The sequence below is a fragment of the Saccostrea echinata genome, unplaced genomic scaffold (assembly GCF_033153115.1).
Source record: "Saccostrea echinata isolate AGI-Se365-2 ecotype Australia unplaced genomic scaffold, CSIRO_AGI_Sech_v1 ptg000006l, whole genome shotgun sequence".
Lineage (NCBI taxonomy): Eukaryota > Metazoa > Mollusca > Bivalvia > Ostreida > Ostreidae > Saccostrea > Saccostrea echinata.
In genome coordinates this window covers 9,487,056-9,508,973 of record NW_026889755.1, presented here as the reverse complement: position 1 = coordinate 9,508,973, position 21,918 = coordinate 9,487,056, and the positions used below count along the sequence as shown (strand labels likewise).

General features: G+C 34.9%; 1 protein-coding gene across 1 annotated transcript; it reads left to right on the top strand.

Annotated features, from left to right (window-relative positions):
• Positions 1 to 16,811: 16,811 nt before the first annotated feature.
• Positions 16,812 to 19,610, top strand: LOC133180352 (uncharacterized). The gene is made up of 2 exons (XM_061314896.1): positions 16,812 to 18,155; positions 18,906 to 19,610. The coding sequence occupies exons 1-2, from the start codon at positions 16,812 to 16,814 to the stop codon at positions 19,608 to 19,610; spliced, it is 2,049 nt and encodes a 682-aa protein (XP_061170880.1).
• The last annotated feature ends 2,308 nt before the right edge of the window (positions 19,611 to 21,918 follow it).

Here is a 21,918-nt window from a genome sequence, read left to right as displayed (position 1 = left end):
AGTCACGATTCTCGTATTGGGACGTTCATCATTTTGTACGGTAACATTGACCCCAATATTGTCCCTGCTGTTTTCGTTATCCGAGCTTGATTCAGATAATGTCCCTGAGAAAAACGTTACTACGAACGTCTACCGATTTCTTGTCCGACACTAACACAGTAACACTAAGCAACACTGAAGTGCAAAATTATTACTAAATTTGTTTTACTGCAGCGCAGTTAAAAATTCTGTCAAACAGGAGCACTCGAGTGCTGTAAATAGCTTTTGTGACATGACCGGTAATGTTTTCCTTTGATGTTCACTGTACAATAACTAAATTACCGAACACTTTTTAGTAGGCGGTCCTTATGCAAATGACACCAACTATACAATAACTAAAATAGAGAACACTTGTTTCAGGGTAAATCAAATTTATTTTTAAAATTAACAAAAACTAGATTTTTATGTCGTTACGAAATAATAACTCAAATAGAAAAAGAGAGAGAAAAAACACAGTGAACATTTTCTATATACTGTTAACAGATATAATCACTTCATAGAAAAACTAAAATTACACATATTAAACAATTGCGGCATAGAACTTAACTCCTCGAATGGTTCACGCATTGCGGATTCGTTCCTGGTTTCATTGCACAGGGGTTTGCCGACACCTAACTGTAAATTACCATGGAAATGATTGGAAGGCGGGTCATCATTTTCGGGTTCCAATGGCCTCTCAGATTTACGTGACGGATCTAGAACTTGTGACACTTTTTTGAGCATTTCCGAGCTGCACTCTTTGTACTTTCGCACTGCATCGAATCGATGTCCGGTCGTTTTCATAATTTCTTGTTCAGGGCACGGGCACTGGAAGTTAATGTAAATATTGAGTATGTGCATGTATAAAAAGGAAGGGTAGGACGCTCTTTTTGAGGCAAATTCGGGTTTGGGGTATTGTAGATTTTTTTTAACGGCCTGACGCGGTAAGTCTTGCTTCGTTCCCCTCCAATGCATTTTACTTGAAGAAATAGACGTTTTTACACCTCCAAGTGCCTAAGAATGTTGCTAGACTGCTCTACTTCCGGTTAAATCACAAGCGAATCTAAAGCTTAACTCTTGATTGGTTTTCATATATTTGAAAAAGAGTTCTTGAAATACAAAAATGCAATTAGGAAAATTTGTAAATTTAGCCATCTCCTACTGGATTTACGAGACGGTAAATTTTCTTTGGACGATGTTTTACTTTTGATTTTGAATTTTCTACAGTTTGACTGACCAATCAGAATTAAGTTTTAAATTCACTTGTGTTTGTAATCGGAAGTAGAGCAGTCTTAGCAAAATTCATTACATCCCTCTGACCTTCCATTGCATCAACGTCTAAATGATTTTCGTGCACAATTCGCGCTAGCGCAAAATGCATTGTTTATTGATTGGTCACTTCGTCGACTTAACCTTTAACTTTTTATACTTTATTCAAATTAGTTTTTGCAAAATCTGATTTGCTGTAAAATTACACAGGTACAGAATCTTCAAAATCTAAAAATAACCGAACTGTCATGTCACAAGTCATTTAGAATACTCGTTTCTTATTGTATGAGAGATACATGGCGGGGCTCGGCTCGAGCTAGCACTCTCGCCTTAAGCCCCTCCCTGTATCTCATACATAAAAACTCGTTCTCTAAATATTTACTTTGATTTCTTTACTCTAAATAATATTTATTTCGATTTCTTTAAAACAAGGTACATGTGGACTAGTGGCATGATATTACCTTTAAACCGGAGCAAGAGGCTAAATGAAGGAAAATGCATCGCTCCATTGAGATATAGTAATAAGATTTTTAACTTTAAGACGTTAAGTCGACGTTGATGCAGTTTTATGATCCCTGTTGAAATAGAAATACTCAAAGGTTCCTCCCTTGTTATCTGCAGAGAACGAAAATCAATAAACATAGTTCCAGATTTTTAACATGTTTACATGAAACAGTAGATCCAAGGGGGATGCCGTGGCTTACAATAGTAGCAGAGTAAGAGAGTTCAGTTGACCTTGCTGGCTCACCTAAAAAACCTATCTAGCAGTTCTCCTAACACTGGTTTTGATTGATTATATGTTTTAACGTCCCATTCCTAACACTGGTGTTGAATTTTGTACAGTTTGGGCTATCATGATGAGGGAAGGAAGGACCTGGTATTGATGGGGGTGGAGGTGTTCTGTGGTTGTTTGTGCATTCCCAAATGATAAATTGCTAGTTGGCATTAAAGGAGCCTTAGGAGATAGTCTATTTTGACTATTATGCCCTGGAGGAGAATGTTTCAGAATGGCCAATGCCAATCTGTCATAGTCAATGGATCCATTATTATCAGATGGTAAAGCAAATATATAAGCATGTCTAAGGTGATACGGTCCCGCACCAAAAGAACATGCACACAGGATTATGTACTAATTTAAGATAAAGCGTATGGTCCCGCTACATCTAAGCTATATGTAATGTGTATAGTCCCACAATACATGAGAAAGTGCTTACAATAGTATATGCAATAATAAAAAATAGTGTCAATGCTTTTGCACTCCAATAAATTATTGAACTGTATGCATGTTGTGTATGGTCCAACAAAAATAACGAAAGCAGAATGCAATGCAATCAAACTTAATGACAAAGGTTATTTATTTGTAAAGTCTCAGATCTATTGTAGATGAATAATCTTAATACTTAAATTAAGTCCAACACAGGTTAAAATATGTTACATATTTCATATAGCGAACCAAGGTCAGAAAAATTAAGAAAGAAAATTCAATCTATCACAAGGTCAAATGCTGAGAGACGTTTTTAACACTTACTGTGAGGCCATTATCTACACACCGAAATTTCTACGGATTTTTCCCTTTACCTTGATAAGTTGTGATCGATCTGCAGGGGATGCTCACTCCTCCATGGCACGCGATCTAGCCAGTTTTTGGAGGTACGTGTTTGCTCTGCTCCCGATTTGTATTGTTAAAATGGACTTTGAGCCTAAATATTGTTCGATATCTATATTTTATGGCAGTGATCAGAATATCATTGTCTTCAACATCTGTAAAACGCAAATATAAAATCTTTCTGACAGCACATCCTGTATTAGTGCGCATATTCTTTGAAGGAAGGCAATCATATTATCTAGAACAAAAGGTGAAAATCGTGAGTAAGTCAACAACCATTAACAGACGTTTGTACATGCAGATACATCAAGATCCATCGATGTTTTCATCGAAAAGGACACGAGGCCGTTCTCAGTGTTAGATCATTAAGAGTCTAGTCATCCTAGTTGTATTGTACTTGAGATTTCCTTTCTTTCGAAATTTTTTTTGGGTACGATTTGTTCAGTCTAGTAAAATTTTGAAGTACCAAACATTTTTTTTATATTATGTTTTTAATATAATAATCCTGTACACAGAAAAGCCAGAACTTTACATTTATTCTTATCTAAATAAATATTATAAATTTTTTTATATTATGTTTTTAATATAATAATCCTGTACACAGAAAAGCCAGAACTTTACATTTATTCTTATCTAAATAAATCTTATAAATTCTTATCTAAATAAATCGTATAAATGTATATTTCAGTATTTATATTGAATTATCAAATATAACACAATTTAAATAGAAATGAAAAGGAAGCATTTATTTCTTGCAGACGACTGGAAAAGCTAGGATATGAAGCTGGATTTTTTGTTTGTTAGTTTAACGACCCTTTCGAGAATTTTAGACTTACATTGAGACGCGAAACTTAACAGTGGAGGGCTGCAAATTTAGACCTGCACCCTTGAGCTTTTTCGCTTCGGTACCTACTGCGTTACGGGACCTCAGTTCATACCATCTCATCAAAAAGGACTGTTCTCCACGTCCCGCATAGGGATTCGAACTCGCAACCTACGGATCAACTCCTTTCTCCATAGCAAATGCTCTAACCACTGCATTACGCGGGGTGACTGCCAGCGGGATAAGAAAAAGATATCTCCCTTCAAAGACTAGCAATATGCATACTTTTTAGGATCAGATACGAGTTGGAGGCTTCCATGTGACATGCAGAGAGTGCAGTTGTGAATGTACAACCATTCTTCCGGGAATGCACGACAACTGCAGAAGATGTCCTTAATCTGCACAGCCCACCTCACCAGTTATATCCAAGATTTCTGCCCAATGGTAAACACATACCTTGATTTTGATGAGATGGACAGTATCCAGTCATTTATTTGCAAGCAGTTTCGGGGGATGGGTTGCGTAAGTGACTCGTCTATCATCCAACAAGTGTGAAAACCTGCATAACCGTGTCTTTAACTATGCGTCGCCCGCGTGGCGCAGTGGTTAGAACGTCTGCTCTAGAGTCGCGGAGTAAGGAGTTGATCCTTACGTCGCGGGTTCGAATCCCACTTTGGGACGTGGAGACCGGTCCTTCGGATGAGACCGTATAAGTCGAGGTCCCGTGTCGCAGTAGGTGCTGGCACGAAAAAGATCCCTCACTGCTCAATGGTCGTAAGTGCCAAGTATAGGACAAAATTTGCAGCTCTCCACCGGCAAGTGGTGGCGTCTCCATATGAGTGAAAAATTCTCGAGAGGGACGTTAAACAACATACAAACAAACAAAAAACTTTATCTATGCACCCAAAACACCACGTGGGTCAGAAATTTCATTGCCATGTGCCACGCTGCTCTCGATTCATCTTCACAAGGAAGCGGGAAGTCTGCAGTAATCCTTGCATGAAAAGTTTGACTGAAAGGGAAAAAACTGAACCACTCCGTGCGAAATTGATGCAGAGAGATTTACACAGTGTGTACCTTAGTAAGCGTAAAACAGAGTCCTAAATACAGAACTTCTCGATAATTTACTTAGTCGAGGAAGACGAAAACAAACCAAAAACCTTGAAATTCCTATATGATAATGCCTTTCCGCAACTTCAAGCAAAACTCATTTGGACTTGTGTACATGTACAACATAATTGAAATAAACATTACTGGTTTACACCCCCTTTATCAACCAATGACCCTCCAAAGAGCATGTCCTCCTTGCATTTTTCACGCACTGTGGTTCCATTGGCAAATGGTTTAAATTTATGAGAAGTTTTTTACAATACAAAAAAGAAATATGCATGTCAGCTGTAATTGTCTTTGAATTATGTAAAAAGAAAGAAATAAAATCTGGGTATAGTAATTTAATTTGCTTCCCTCTAAACAGTGGGCAATGAGCGCCATAGTCATCTTTATTGATTGCACCTGTCCATACATAACAGAATGAAGTTCTGACAACTTTTTATTAACTTATAGCAGCCTTAATTAAATTAAGCAATTTTCTATTAGTCAATGGGGTTTCTAAAGTTTAGACATAGTTAGTGTCCTGAGACCTACAATATCTATCTTGGCTGCGTGTATCGCCTGTTAATGAATATTTATGTAATAATTACACATGTCATACAAGTGTAATTATAAAATACCCACAATGTTGACTGCGAAGAGTTTTTCATTCATTTAGACAGATTCATTTATCTTATTTTAACAATTAAGATCACTTGCCATATTTGCAAGTTTTCTCTTGTGTTTTCTGTAAATTACATTTTTGTCTTGTAATTTACAGCTTCAATGTAAATAATGTTCAAAATGCTAAAATTTTATTCTTAATGCATCCCATTTAAAGACCCATATGTGTAACCATTAGCTTGAGGGCTTTGAAAAAAATCAAGATTTTTTTGGAGGAGGCCGAGAACAGTTGTTTTTTTTTGGGGGGGGGGATAAAAAAAATTGCCAAGGGGGTGTACCTTTGTACCGTATACAATAACATAACGTCGTATTAACACTTTTGCATTCTACACGTAAATGTTGAATAATCGGAAATTCACTATAGATAAACGGTCAAAATCAGAAGAATTCCATCGATCAACTATCAAGATAATCTGAATTCACTTAAAAATAAAAGTTCGTTTAAAGAAAAGGTTATTATTCTTTTGGCTTTTTCTTTATGGTTTTGTGTAGATATATATTTTTATGTATGCAACGTATACATACGTCAAATTGTACATCTATTATTATTAAGTAATAAAATTATTTTCAGTTATTTTCATTCTGCAGACAATTTGTTGAGCAGTTAAGATGACGTGAAACAAAAAAATGTATTGTTTGAAAAAAGTTTGATAGCTCAAACACTGAACAGCAAAGTAAATGAAATGGGACTGAACACATTTTTTATATTAACCTTGTAAATTTGCAATCTAATATGAGTCGACCAAAATTTGAACATTTTATTAAAGAAAATGAAGAGATATACATTATTATTGTTCAATGTGCATCTTTTTGGACACTATTCGCCCCCAAGACTAAAACCCTCTCAGAGGAGAGTAACGTTGCAGGGATTGCAAGAAATCTTTCTGTCTCGACAGAAAGCCTTGGGAAAAATTCAGAATTCTTCTTCCAAAACAATTAAATGTTGCTCTGATTCTTGAGTCTTAAGATCCGATGTATCTTTCTACATCACGCTCTGAAGCTTTGCCTGTATCATCTTTGCTCTTCCCAGAACAAACAATATCCTCCAGCTAATCCTTAGTGTCTGCAGATGTCATCATCTTGGTCGTTGTTGGTTGACTTGGATAAGCAACTCTGTTGTTTTCTAACTTGTCTTCACCAGGAAACTGGAGCAGTGGAGGAACACCTGCAATATCACTTGTATTTCAGTCATCATTTGCGTCTTCTTTCTCTTAACTAGAGAAACGACACTACCAAGTCCTTTTAGAAGAGCATTAGTCCGAAATATCTGACGTTTTCCTGGCTTTTTTTACGATTTGATATTTGACGTGCCAGGAAAACGTCGGAACCGGCGCCATTACGAAAACTGGAAATTTCGCCGTCTGCAACCGGATCTGATTTTCGCCGTCTGCAACCGGATCTGATTTTCGATAATTGCGAACCGAATTAAATGCCGAACTCCCAATTAATCAATAGCACAATGCTTCTAGTACTCACCAATATTGATGGAAAGAAAACATTACTCCACATTTCATTCTCTGGAATTTCAATTGCTCGTTTATTTTTCGTTACAATGAGGAGAGCTTTGTCCATGGTAGGAAAGTAAATATTTGCAAAAGCTTACTTGGCTTAGTTATTGCTGCAGTTTATTTGATATTCACTTTTAGGGCTTCTTATGTCATGGATGTTATAAAAAATTAACCTCAGGAGTCCTTGCATTGTCTGGCCGAAATTTATCCATCGTAATTTCTTTCGAGCCCGGGTTACATGAATGAATTTTTTTTTTCGTCCCATTCGAGAATTTTTCACTCATATAGAGAGGTCCACATAGGCACATACTCACCGGTTTCAAATTTAGACCTTTACCCGGCACTCGGGGACCATTGAGCAGTGAAGGGTCTTAATCGTGCCAACGCCGGCCGTGACATGGTGCCTCGATTTATAAGGTCTCATCCAAAGGACCCGCATTTTCCACTTTAAAGTGCCGAGCGATTGGCGAAGGAACAGTTGCTACCTATTTTTATCAACTTAGGCCAAGGGTTAGAACCCACGACCTTTCCGATCATGTTACGAGCACTCTCTAACGACTAACATACTTTCACGGTTGGATCAAATTTGAAATTTTGTTTCCTTCGCCTAGTCCCGAAATAAACCCCAAGAAATATCAACAAAGTTAAATCTCGCTTTCAGATGCACCATAATCTTGGAATCCTTGAATTATGATTATTTTTAGAAAAGAGATACATGAATGATTTCGGCTTGATGGTCATTTTTAGATTAACCACATAGTCCTGCAACATGTCTTTTTTTTTATTTACAAAAGTCATACACTTTATAGTAGAAATCTTCTACCACTGCAAGATCTGATATGTCTATTTAGAAAAGGAAAAGGGAACTAACCTCATTTAAAATTGACACCAAGTCGAACTGAATATTGAAAAACACACTGTATTTTAAATATATAAATACATTGCAGCCTATCACAATTTCTCAGGTCTTTCCGAAAAGGCGAAAATGTTACCCTGTTACCTGTGGCGGATATGACAATGATCCTAGATAGTGCAATCCGAGAATAGCAAAATAGCCTTCTCGGCGTCTTCACATTTGAATATTATATCCTCTCTCTCCATCAAAGTGGTGATTATGTTTGATCCTATGGTATTGTGTAAGATCCAGGGCCCCGAAATGCCTCTGTGCAACTTATTTCCACATCTCGGAGCTCTAAAATTGTATCGCATCATACAAATTTATTTGTTAGGCCAGAACTTAAATCATGGAGTTCCACACATTTCACAAATCGCATGTACTCTGAATAAATACAGATAATGGCTGAAAATAAAGTTTTTAAATTAAAGTTTCTATCACCACATCCGTCAAACGTTACTTTCCTTTAAAGATGTGTAATAATTAAATTACTCAATTTGACGACATGAACTAAATGATGTCCTGGTCTTGACTTGTTACCACAAAGATTTGGCAAATGAAACAATGCCACAAAAAACTTCTGCTCTGAAAAAAAAAACACATATTAATACACCCATTGGTGAACTTACAAATTATCTGAACTATTTCCAGTTTTTATTTCAACAGTGCAATGTACCTATTGTTTTAATTGCTGATCGAGGGATTTTAAGGATTTTTTTTTTTTCAAACAACATATCGAGTGATGTTTTCATAAGGTCTTCTAGTTTCCGCTTCATTTCATGTAGTTCTACGGGCACTACATCCAGTGTTGAAAATAACCTGTTAAGTAAATATATGTCTCCTTGCAATTAGTTCAGACTTCTAATTTCAATAGAACTGCAACAAAAAGTTTGAAGCATAAAATGCTTTTATCTAAATTTTAACACATTTTACACAAGACACGAAAGCTAGTGATTTTTATCACCATTGTTTAAGACTTGCAGGGCTTTACTTGGCGACTAATTTAGTTGCCATGGCGCCTAAAAAAATTCATATGCGCCTACAAATTCTCTACAAGTCGCCAAATTGGCGACCATTTTAATTGACTTGGCAACCAGGGCTAATGATAGGCAATTCTTTAACAAAAGTTAAATATAACAACAGATTGCCAATTTTAATTGTAAATAACACCAACAAAAAATTAAAATTGATCGAGGTTGCCCGATTGGTAGAGCAGATAATGTAAATAAATCAACAATCGCTTCCATTAATAAAATAACCAAAAAAATATGCAAAACCTCGTGTCAAATTAACTTAGATCAAATTGATGTACCAGAAGAAAATAAAGAGAGAATCGCAAAATGGTTCATTGCTAATAAAGCTCTTTTTGATGAGCGTGAAACTGAACGTATTCAAACAAGCACAGTAAAAATGCCATTAGCTAGACTTGCTAATAAATTTAGAAAGGAAAGAGACGATTGGTCTGATGGGAATTGTCAAAACGCCTGAAACAACGGAAACAGACCACCAGTGGACAGGATATGGACTCTGACAATCTAGAAGATACCAGTGACAGTGAGACTATACAGGAGACACCCGATGTTGACGAAATGGATATAAATGAATGTCAAAAGAAAACCATAATACAAAACTAGACTTCAGATTATGGAAAAACATTTAATGCTGAACCTTTAGAAGCTGTTAAAACTAATCTTAAATTGCTGCTCTAAGCCATTCCATCTCATTCTATAATCACGTAAAATATTTTGTTACAAATGGTACAGGGATTTTCACTTCGGGTCCTACCAAGGGAGATTAGGGAGTTGATAAGGCGATTTACAGATGAAGCAAAAATCCAGGAGAGTAGACAACTACATAATGAAATTAACAAGTTAAAAAAGAAAGGAGTGTTAAGCCAACCATCTCCGCTCAATGCTTATATGAAAATAAAGAAATTCCTCATCCAACGCGGACACGATGAACAAGAAGCAGATCTGAGGGCAACTGGTGTTGCCTATGCAACACCATTTTTCGATAATGTTACAAAATTGAGAATGGAGCTGTTGCTCACGATAATCAGAAAAAAAAAAACAGGAGAATTTATGGAAGCCAAGTTAGCCTCCTTGCCGTCTGTCAAGGAAAAAGGAGGGTGTATGAAACCATTGGTTGGCTTTCCAGGAGACTGAAGGATCACTCCAATGATGAGGAGGAGGCAGTCCAGATGACTTTAGATCTGGCTGGAGAAGCCATCATCGAAGGGACAGAGGCGAATATTAACTATGCCAGTAGTGAAGATAACGACGAGGACTGGCTTATATGTGTAGAATAAACGACGGAGACTGGCTTATGTGTTTAAACTTTGTAGAATTGAAAAAAAAAATAAAGCGTTATCAATTTCAAAGAAAAAGAAAAAAAAATATTTATCGCATTTAATATGTTATATATAATAAATGAATATCCAAAGAAATTTATCATTATCCTTTTCAGAATTATGGATACAAAACCAAATCAATCTGTAATCCCTGATAAACCCTTAAAATTAAAAGAAATGTGTGAATTACATCTTTATAGACGAATTCGATGGGATTGGAAAAACCACTACAGACTGTATGAAATATATTTTGCTCCTCTCAACACCCCAAAGTACTTTGATTATTTGCGTGATTTATATGAATATCATCAGAGCAATTAATTAAACGACACTAGTGCTACAGTAAGTAGCGTGTATCGGAATAAATTTCCTTAACTGGTAATTAAAGGGTAGATAAATGAGGTTAAAATGAATTTAAAAAAATGAAATCTAGGATTACACTAAGTAATGGGTCTGAGTATGACAATAAGGCGACAAAAATTTTACCTAGAAAACAATATGAGACTTGTACAAATGGTGTTGTTGTATGTGTAGAATAAAGAATCCAGTTGGGCTTTTATTACTTACTGTTATTTTCTTCTGGTACAACAAACACAAGAGAAAATGTACTTTTTGGAGAAAAAAAAATACGAGAAAAAACAACAAGAGGTAAATGGCTTTTGACATTGGTTATTGACCTAAAATCATTTAACTCCTTTATAAATAATATTTATGAGGGTCTGAATGAAATCAATAAAGTTACTGTTCCCCTTATTTTCTTTTATCAGCTGTAACAGGATGATAGTTACTTTTCAGTCCCGAGTGTAACGAGATTCCGAATCATGATATAAATAAATACAAAAACCTGTATTGAATTTAAATATAATTTATTGATAATAAGAATCAACAAAAACAATAGAAAGGGAAGTACAGTGAAAATTACCTGTAAACTTTGTAGGTTATTGGAATTAATTTCAGGAATCAAATGTGGATGCCAAAATAGGGTGAAATATACGCTGCAAATAAGTTTTCAAAGAAACTATGGAGTCAAGCTCCTGTAAAAATAATTACGACTATAAAACCAGACTGCCGGAGGCAGCGTCGGGAACGCCCGGATCCTAGCGGAGGAGTACCGGTTGTCAAGGACAGCTTCGCCCCCAGGAGCCAAGAACGATAACTCGCGTAAACGCTAGGTCTCTCCACTACACTCCCCCCCCCTCCTTAAGATCTTATGTCAAAGACATAAGTCTAAGGTATATATTAAGTAAGAGCACATTAACTACATGTTTTAACAGTACGACATATTATAAAAATTAATTTCATGTTCAAAACATTTCAACATGGATACAGACAAATAATAATATCACTCTCTGTCGCACTATAATCTAAGACACACATTTCTTTTTGAAAAAATGTTATGAATAGTTAACAGAAAAAACATTTAACATCAAGGTTTACATTCTGAGATCTCCAATTCAATAAATTACCATTAATAATCATGAAATACATTGACAACATACATGTTAAATTAAAATTCATTTCATGCTCAGTGTGGGGTATAATATTACACTGTATATATAAAGACACTTATTTATGTAATAAATAATATATATCACAATCATTGTGCATTTACATTAACTACATGTACAGTCCATATGACAGTCCACGCACAAAATCACAGTCCATCACACACGCGAAATAACTTTGTACGAACTGTTCAAATATTAAAGGCACATCCTGGAACGATGGAACACAGTCAGTAAACACACATGGGTAGCAGGGGATAGTTTTTTTTAATGCCAAACATGTGCCGAGGGGGTACACATATACACGCGATCCATAAAAACATGTACATGGGGACAGTTTTCCAGGGGCTAATTAATTACACTTCATATGCCCATGGCTCACAAATTAAGTCAACAAATTACATGTAATCTGCGTATTAGAGTGCACATGTACCAAAAATGCACCTGGGGACTCCCCAAATTTTGGCTTGTTTTTCCAAGATTTGGGCCTCATTCACACCCATACAACCCACCCCCGGGCCCGAGCGAGCAGGATAAAACACCCAGTAGTCTGTAAATCAATGCAAGCCCTAATAAAAATTCACCAATTGATATGGGGTCATTCACCTTCCCTCTGAGATACACACCTTCTTCTAAGGCCTACTGCTTTTCAGCTGAATTTCCTCTGCAACTGACCACGTGTCTTAGTTTTGCATTTACAACTCTGTATATGATAAGCGTCATAGTGACACCTACATGTTGCACATCATTTTTTTCAGCAAGCACTCTGCTACACTGCAAATGTGTCCCATAATTATTCTAATCATTTTTCTACATAAAATATCACATCAAACAGGGGATATCTCAATTTTTTAAGAAATTTGACCGGGTCTTTAGTACGAAACTATCCCCTGCCACCTTTAACTTTCAAAGTTTGCTTTTCAATTAAAATAACTTTCCATATTTAGAAAGTGCAATCAATTCTGAGTAAAAATATACTAAATATGTCTTATTTCAATGAAAAATAAAAAAGTTAGAGGCAAATATGTGACCCCACCAATTGTCGGTCAACCACCTTAACCTTATATTCTTTGTGTTACTTCAAAAATGACCAACTCCTACAATCCAAAAGAAACTATTTCTTATCAAAACAGTGTTTAATGGTAACTTTGATCAATTTCAAATGCAGCTACATATAAAAAAAACTCAATAAGAATTGCATGCCTTGATGAAATGTACTCACATGTAACACATACTCTCCTATTTTTGATGTTTTGAGAAATCCCATTTTACCTCTTAATTGCTTGAATTTATACATCTACAGCTTGTTTGCAAAAAGAAAACCTAATCTATTTTTCAGGATATTTATTGTAATATACAAAAACCCCTCTTGCATCAAAGGTTCAAGAAGAAGTGTCCTGGAAATTGCAGTTATCTACCCTACCCCTCCAACCATTACCTGATTCTATTGAAAATATACTGTGGAAATCTGAGTTTCCTGACTGTCCTTTTTCTGAGTATATTTCATTCAATTTCAACATATCTGAATGATCAAATACATGCATTTGATTCCCCTGAATATTTAAAGTGATCATCCTGTCCTTACTTGGCATTTGTGAGTAAATTTCAGGTGCTTAGTAGAATCCAATCATTACATGAAAATGTACATATTTTTGATATTTTGTCCATTAAATATGCAAAAAGACCATCTGTTTTGTTCCAATTTAAAGAAATATATATAATCTATATGAAAATAATGAAAAGTTTAAGTTCTATCACATTATAGAAGACAAATGAGGGGGAAAATGAAGGGGAGGGGGGTATTTTTTTATGTAATCATCAATAGTAAAATGGGTCTATTTTGAGAAAAAATTAAAGCACAGCAATTCTTTCAAAAAATGTGGTTCTGTAAACTGATATTTTTGCATACTGACTCATTCTTTTTTTTCTAAATAATGATATTTAGTGAAACACATGTAAAAAAGAGTAAATTTATGTAATTTCAGTGATATCGCAATAATTAAGCCCCTTTAATTTTAATTAATACTAAGTAATTGAATCAAAATTTGACAAAATATATGTGACAGTGCCCAAACTATTATTTTCAAGCAAGTAAATTTTTCTCAGAAAAAAATTGCCTTACTCTGTTAAGATTTGTTATGCTGATGCTTCAAACTCTTTGAAAATGTGTACTGGAAAAGGTTTACCCCCCCTTGTGTTTAGGTCTCTCTACCTAAATGAATAAGAGTCAAATGAAAGAAATATGGTGAGTTTTGAAAATGGCATACATCAATAAACTTATTTAGAGAAGAATTAGACTAAATTACATATTTCTGAAAATTGGTGTTTTCTTGAAGGTAGCAGGGGATAGTTTTTTTTAATGCCAAACATGTGCCGAGGGGGTACACATATACACGCGATCCATAAAAACATGTACATGGGGACAGTTTTCCAGGGGCTAATTAATTACACTTCATATGCCCATGGCTCACAAATTATGTCAACAAATTACATGTAATCTGCGTATTAGAGTGCACATGTACCAAAAATGCACCTGGGGACTCCCCAAATTTTGGCTTGTTTTTCCAAGATTTGAGCCTCATTCACACCCATACAACCCACCCCCGGGCCCGAGCGAGCAGGATAAAACACCCAGTAGTCTGTAAATCAATGCAAGCCCTAATAAAAATTCACCAATTGATATGGGGTCATTCACCTTCCCTCTGAGATACACACCTTCTTCTAAGGCCTACTGCTTTTCAGCTGAATTTCCTCTGCAACTGACCACGTGTCTTAGTTTCGCATTTACAACTCTGTATATGATAAGCGTCATAGTGACACCTACATGTTGCACATCATTTTTTTCAGCAAGCACTCTGCTACACTGCAAATGTGTCCCATAATTATTCTAATCATTTTTCTACATAAAATATCACATCAAACAGGGGATATCTCAATTTTTTAAGAAATTTGACCGGGTCTTTAGTACGAAACTATCCCCTGCCACCATGGGTCCGACTTCATTTGTTACAGATCGGTGTACGCCGAATTGCGCCGGTCATATGACCGGCGTAAAACGGCTAAGTGGCAAATGAAGTAAACCAGCGAAAACAAAAAATAATTTTACTAAATAATAATGAATTAATTATAATCTATCACTTTTTACACTATGTCTTAGCGAAAAAAAGGTTGAATAGTTCAAAATTCAATGCAATAAAAAAATCATGGACCTAATGAAAAATTTTAATAAGAAAATAACAACAGATTTTAAATATATCAATGGAAAGAGCTAGAGCCATGTTTAGCATATTTGGCCCTGTGTTTTGAGGGAAATTATAGATTGACAATACATTGATCCAATACATTATTCACACAGTCTAAACTTGACATATTCCAGTTTAGACCCTCTTTTCCCGCCAGTGCTTCAAACAACCGAATACTGTAACAAACAAAACCGAAACTGGACACGTTTTCGTATAATTTCGCCACTTTGAATCAGTTGTGGCAATTTTTAAAGTATGAGCACAGCCTTCGATCCAAAAAGTATTGACATCTTATTAAAATACTGTACAATCTGTAACTTTTCCACATGAAACTTTTTGGATCGAGGGCTGTGCTGTGGGTGAAAACTAGAAAAGTACGTCTCTTGGTTAATCCGGATTTATCCATTCCGTCACATTTGAACAGCGTTTCCACAAAAATAAATGCACATATAATTTTTAAAAAAATATTCTCGTTGAAAATATTGATGTGTTCATTAATTAATTTTTCCTGATTTTTCAAAGAATAAAAAAATATGATAAAAAGTTTCTGATTTTCGTCTGCAACTTACGTAAATATATCTACATACGTGTACACATGTAGAATACATGTATCAACAATACATTGTGGTGCTTACAATCAGCGTTGATTTGTTTTTCCAAAATGATACAAGGAGGTGAATAAAGAAGAGTTTTATAAGGTAAGAATCAATTTTTTCAACTAATAACTATCGTAAAAGGCATGTATGATCCACCCCTCGCTTGCAGACGACTTTCCTCAATTCTGTTTTTATTATTATAGAATCTAATCATGTTGTATTCTCTCTTCGTTGGAAAACTATGATGTTTATAAGTAATTTATAAGCCTTTACACCCCTTTGGAAACAAATAGCATAAAAGATACTGACAATAATGAGCTGCATACGTAAATTGTTTACAGCTTGATGCCATTTATAGTTCTACGCTCCGCCCACTTAGTCATGACATAGCATAAATAACCTGACTGCAGACACTACACACAAATATAAATAAAGGCTTTAATACCTTTAATAAACACAAGATATAAATTTTTACAAACATTATTAAAGCAAACGATACAATATAACCAACCAAAACAAAAAGTATGTACAACTTTTAACACTTTACTTTACAGAATCCTCAGTAGCGCAGTGGAAGCGTGGTAATTTCCCAATAAAACGACCCGGGTTCAAACCCCGGCGTGGCCTTCTTTTTTTTTCCCCCTAAGGTCATAAAATAAAAACTTGTTACTCTCTATATACTTTTGCCTTAGTTTTTCACAAGTTATAACAAAAGGAATCAATTCCATATCCAAAGAAAATTGTTCAATGAAGAATTGGCAAACAGAAAGCACCGACTGTTGCTTACACGTACATAGCTGAGGAAATAGTGTTAAAGTATTATCAATTAATATTTGCCAAATAAGTTTTTGAGAATGACTGAATTTACAATTTGAGTAATAGCTTTAGATTTCAATTTTAATTGTTTATAATCTAAGAGCTGACCACTTCCTAATTAAAAACTCTTTAGTGTGCAGTGTATAGAGAGCATTCTTGATTTTTTCACAACAGTATTACAAAAAAAAAACAAAAACAAAAACAAAACAAAAAAAATTCTATAACCATAATCAAATTAATTATAACCATAATCAAATTATTTTTTTTAACAAGGAACTGACAAAAAGAATGAAACCTGCACCAATCAAAATAATTTTCAAAATCTTTTTTAAACATAAAAAAATGAAAATAATTGAAATATGCAGCAATCAACAGAATTTTAAACACACTTTTTTTTTAGAGCATGAAAAATGGAAAAACCTGACAAATGCAGCCAAAAGTTTTATCCCTGCATCCTAGGCAAAAAGAGGACTAAACCAAATGATAGGAAAAAATGTGAAACAGTTGGAATGCGAAGATTCCTTAGAAGAAACTTTCTTGTGGAGGCAAGTTCAAATGACATCCTTTGCAACAAATGTAGGCATAAATTCTATAAACAGCAACAGACAACAAGTGCGAAAATTTCAAGCAGAGAAACAACACAACAACAAAATTATCAACAACAAAAAACAGCTGTGTCCAGTCCACCATCCATTTCTTTGCCTCTCCACAGAACAGCATCTTCTCATGCATACTGTTTTATCTGTAGACGTCCAGGCCCCAAACTTATTGTTGTGCCTTCATCAGCTAGGTTTTCTGCCTTCCTCAACAAAGAAATCATCATTCCACCAGGAAGCAGATGTTGCCCTTCACATGTTGAAGATGGGGATTTTACTCCTGGAGTACTGCTAGATATCAACACCCTGGACTCCTCTCTACTTAACAGAACAACAATATTAGAACTAATCAGAAAGATCAGAGAGTATGCTTTAAAATCTTCTTCAAAATTCACTTTTGACTCTTCGAGTATGAATAGCTGTGATGATGTCACACTCACTGGTATCACAAAAGAAAATTTTGATGATCTTCACAAATCCATCGCAGATGATGTGAGAAACACCCAGAATAGGCACCCCAGGATGTCCCTTGGTATTTTCCTTTTAAAGCTTAGATCTGGAATGTCCTACCAGCTCCTCAGCACAATTTTTGGAATCTCTAAATCATCACTCCGCAGAGCCATGAAATCAGTTCGTTCAGCATTAATGAAGAATTTTGTACCTAACAACTTAGGCCTACAACATATCTCCAGAGAAGACATCATTGAAAAACACACGCGACCACTGGCTCAAGAACTTTTTGGCAATATAAATCATCAACAAGTCATCGTAGTTTTGGACGGCACATATATTTACATTCAAAAAAGCAGTAATTTCCAATTTCAACGCAGATCTTACAGCATACACAAGGGCAGGTCACTCCTTAAACCAATGGTCGTGGTGTCCACTGACGGCTATTTTCTGTCAATTGTTGGCCCATATTTGGCTGATTATAAAAACAATGACGCATCCATTTTGAATCACATGCTGAAGACCAACGTCGAAGATCTTAAAAGCTGGTTTAAAGATGATGATGTCTTTATAGTGGACAGAGGCTTTAGGGATGCCATTGAAGTACTGGAAGAGTTTGGTATAAAGGCACAGATGCCATGTCTATTAGGCAAAGGTGAAAGGCAGATGTCAACTCTGGATGCTAATTCTTCTCGGCTAGTTACAAAGGTAACATGCTTTTTTATTGCTGTATTTCCTGCAAAACATATTTGAGGAATATTACTTATTTTAATCACAAGTTACCAAATGTTTTGCCAGCATGTGAATTAAAGTACATGTATCTATGTATAATGCAAAATAATCAAGGATAATATTCTTTTACCAAAACGAGTTTTAAAAAATTGTCATAATTTGACCATGGTTTGTTTGTGAAACACAATGTATCTGAATAGTACAAAATCTTTGTATGCAAAGTTGATATTTGATTTCCCTATCAATCTATTCTTATTTTTTCTGTTATCTTTAATTATATGTATTGAATTTTAAATAATTATATTCCAAACATTTGTTTAAAAATTAATTCATAAAATACCCTATTAACAAGAAATATAATTGTTTATCAAATAAAAATATCTATGAAAAGGGGGAATAACTCAATTTTCTTTTTCATCTTGGAAAAATAGAAAATTGAGTAATTCCCCTTTCAAAATGTCAATAAAATTGATCAATGCCGCAGTTTTTGACCTGATGCGGCAGTGCCTGAGAAACTATTGATTAATTATTTTGGCCTCAGCTGATTCCAATTACTTCAATTGGTCTTATTAACTTGGTACCTGGTTTGTCTGCCAGATACCTAGCACAATTGAAAATTGAGAAGTTAAACAGACAAAAGATACAGAGAGACAATACAAACACAATATGTCTCTGGTCTTACCTATTTTCACTCACCTGTACACATGGCTTTCATTTATTTTACAGATTCGTTGGGTAGTAGAGGCTGCAAATTCAAGAATCAAACATTGGAAATATCTCGCCCATACACTTCCAACCAATCAGATACCATACATTGGTGATTACGTGCGCATTGTTTGTGCAATATCTAACAAATACTACAAGCCACTATCATCTGGCAATGTTGATGATGACATAGCCCTGGCAGCAAAAATGAGACATCTTTCTACTCAAATCAACACCCTCAAGACATTTGTCGAGGAAAATTCCTTGGACAAAAGATCTGTAAACTGGGACGTGGCTCCCGAATCACTTGTTTTTCCTAAACTTGATGAGGAAGAAATCAGAAACTTGACATGTGGGGTGTATCAGCTGAAACTCTGCCCTAGTTATGTTCAAGAGTACCTTGATGGTGATGTCAGTATCTTGTTACATAAAGAGTTTCCTGGACTTATTCGAGTCAAGCTTCAGAGCAGACACATATCCTCTAAGATGTACCTCCTCTGGATACAGTTCTCCGAGTCCAACATCACTGCTTGGTACTGCAGATGTCGTGCGGGAGCTCGTGTAGTTGGAGTCTGCTCCCACATAGCCTCCGTAATCTGGTATCTTGGTTTTGCGAAGCATAATGTTGAGTCCATGCATGGTGTCCAAGACTGGTCAGATTTCGTGATGGATGCTGCTGTCATCGATGAATCCTCTAGCAGTGATGAAAGTGAAAAAGAGGAATGAAGAACATGTTAAGTAATAAGTACTGCAAATACATGTATGTGCACATAATATTCATGTAAAAACAAGAGGCCCATGGGCCACAAGGCCCATCTACATCACTAAGGCCCTTCTGTTCTTCATCAGCATTTTTATTTGTATATATATATATATATATACATATATTCCTATGTAAAATTTTGATTGCTTATTGTGGTCCACCATACCCCCATGGGTCATGATTTGAACAAAACTGAATTTACACTACCTGAGGATGCTTCCATATTAATATGAAATCAAGGTTTTGCTATTCTTGAAGATAAGACTTTTAAAGATTTCTTCCTATATCATGTATATATTACTTTGTTAAACATTTATCAACCATTGTAGCTCCACCATAACCCTGGGGTCATGATTTGAACATACTTGAATCTTAATCAGTTAGGAAAGCTTATACAAATGTTTTATCTTCTCTGTCCAGTGGTTTGTTTTTATTGATCCCACCCTATTTTTGCCTTCTCTTGATTATCTCCCCTTGAAAAAGGGTTTGTGAAGAAGTTGAAAATGTAAAGTTAACAGACAGATCAGACAGACAGATAACAGATGATCAGAAATAAATGACTGTTAATTCTTTGAGAATAATCTAATATAATTTAGTTTCATTACTTTTTTGTCTTTAAAATTCATATATGAGCTGTGATGGTTTTTTTTTCCTAATCAATTACCAATATTTTTTGTCTTAAAAATGAAAGCATATATATATGAACAAGGACTGCTAATAATCTTCCATTAACTGTATATCTATGTTCTCATAATTTTTTCCACTACATTTCAAACAATACATCATGATGCTGCTAATATTTTATTATGTTTTACAAAATGCCATGTCAGTTGAAACAAAGCATGTATTTATACTTAGTTAAAGCTATACATACATACATATATATTAATATATATATATATATCAACTTGTGTTTGTTGATTGTATGATCATACCTTTAAAACCAAATGCATGTCAACTATAAAATATGTATAGATACTATATATTATCTCATCTTAGAATATATGCTCAAGATTTGAAATTGGAGCTCTGGGTATATTATGACATGTTTAAAGGTTATATAAAATGTGTTCTTGTACTATGGGTGTACTATGGGTGATTTAGATGAATTTCTTTAATGCCAATACTTTCCAGAATGTCCAAAATATATGCAACTCTGTGTGTTATAGTTACTGTTCCTGAATTAATTAATTAATAATTTATTAATTAAAAAAAAAAAATTACTATACAAAGGCAATCAACTCTATAAAAATATACTCATTTTACAAACAAAATAAATCGCATATGTATCCACAGCATAACTTGTGTTATTATTATTATTATTTTTTTTTGTTTTTAATATTTACAGCTCACCGCACACAAGGTGGTGTACAATTTACTGCTAAATAAGGCATAATAAAAAATATGTTTGTTTACAGCTACCCCAGCGACCCTATATTTAATCGCAGACTCAAATTCTTTTCATCGTAAAAACCCTGAAGTCACACGCCGGTCAGTTTAATTTTTACATGCATCTTAATCAGTGAAGTATTTGAAGTCGAAATTGAGAGTACTAGAAACAAAAAGCACCATACAATGATAAAACTGTTTTCTATTTCAACCAATTCATGTGAATTTCATCTTCGCTAGCCAAGGGTTTTTGATCCTCACAAACCCTTGGCATACAGTGCAATCAAAAGTTGGGATTGTTTACGACACGTGATCTCGAATCTTCCAACATACGCACAAATTGCGTCATCGACCAAAATAAAAGGCGCATTTGAAAATTTAAGTTTTTAAAGAATAATTAACAAGATGATACCGAGCAATATTGATTTGTTATTTATTTTGCTAATCTACATCTACAATAAGATTCCTGGTCACAATTTTTGTACATCAGCTTAAGATTGGATGACACCATATCTATTTATAGAGTGGCATGTTATCTTACGAATCGTTGTTACTTGTGCTTTTCATTCCGAGACTAAAGAATCAAGATATATCCTGAGGGCAAATATCATCATTTACAAAAGCAATTGCTGATTGGTCGAATGGTGTCGATCAACTCCAATCACAACTTGAGAAAAAAAAACCTAACTTTTAACAGCACCATTTGCCAAGGATTTGTGAGAAGAGTAGCGGATCAAAAACCCTTGGCTAGCAAAGATGTGTGAATTTGTGTATAAAAAAATTCAATAAAAAAAAATAAAAATCCTACCTACCAACCCTTTTGTATTTCAGCATGTAACAGTAAACAAACATATTTTTTCGTTTGGCCTAAAGCTACCTGAA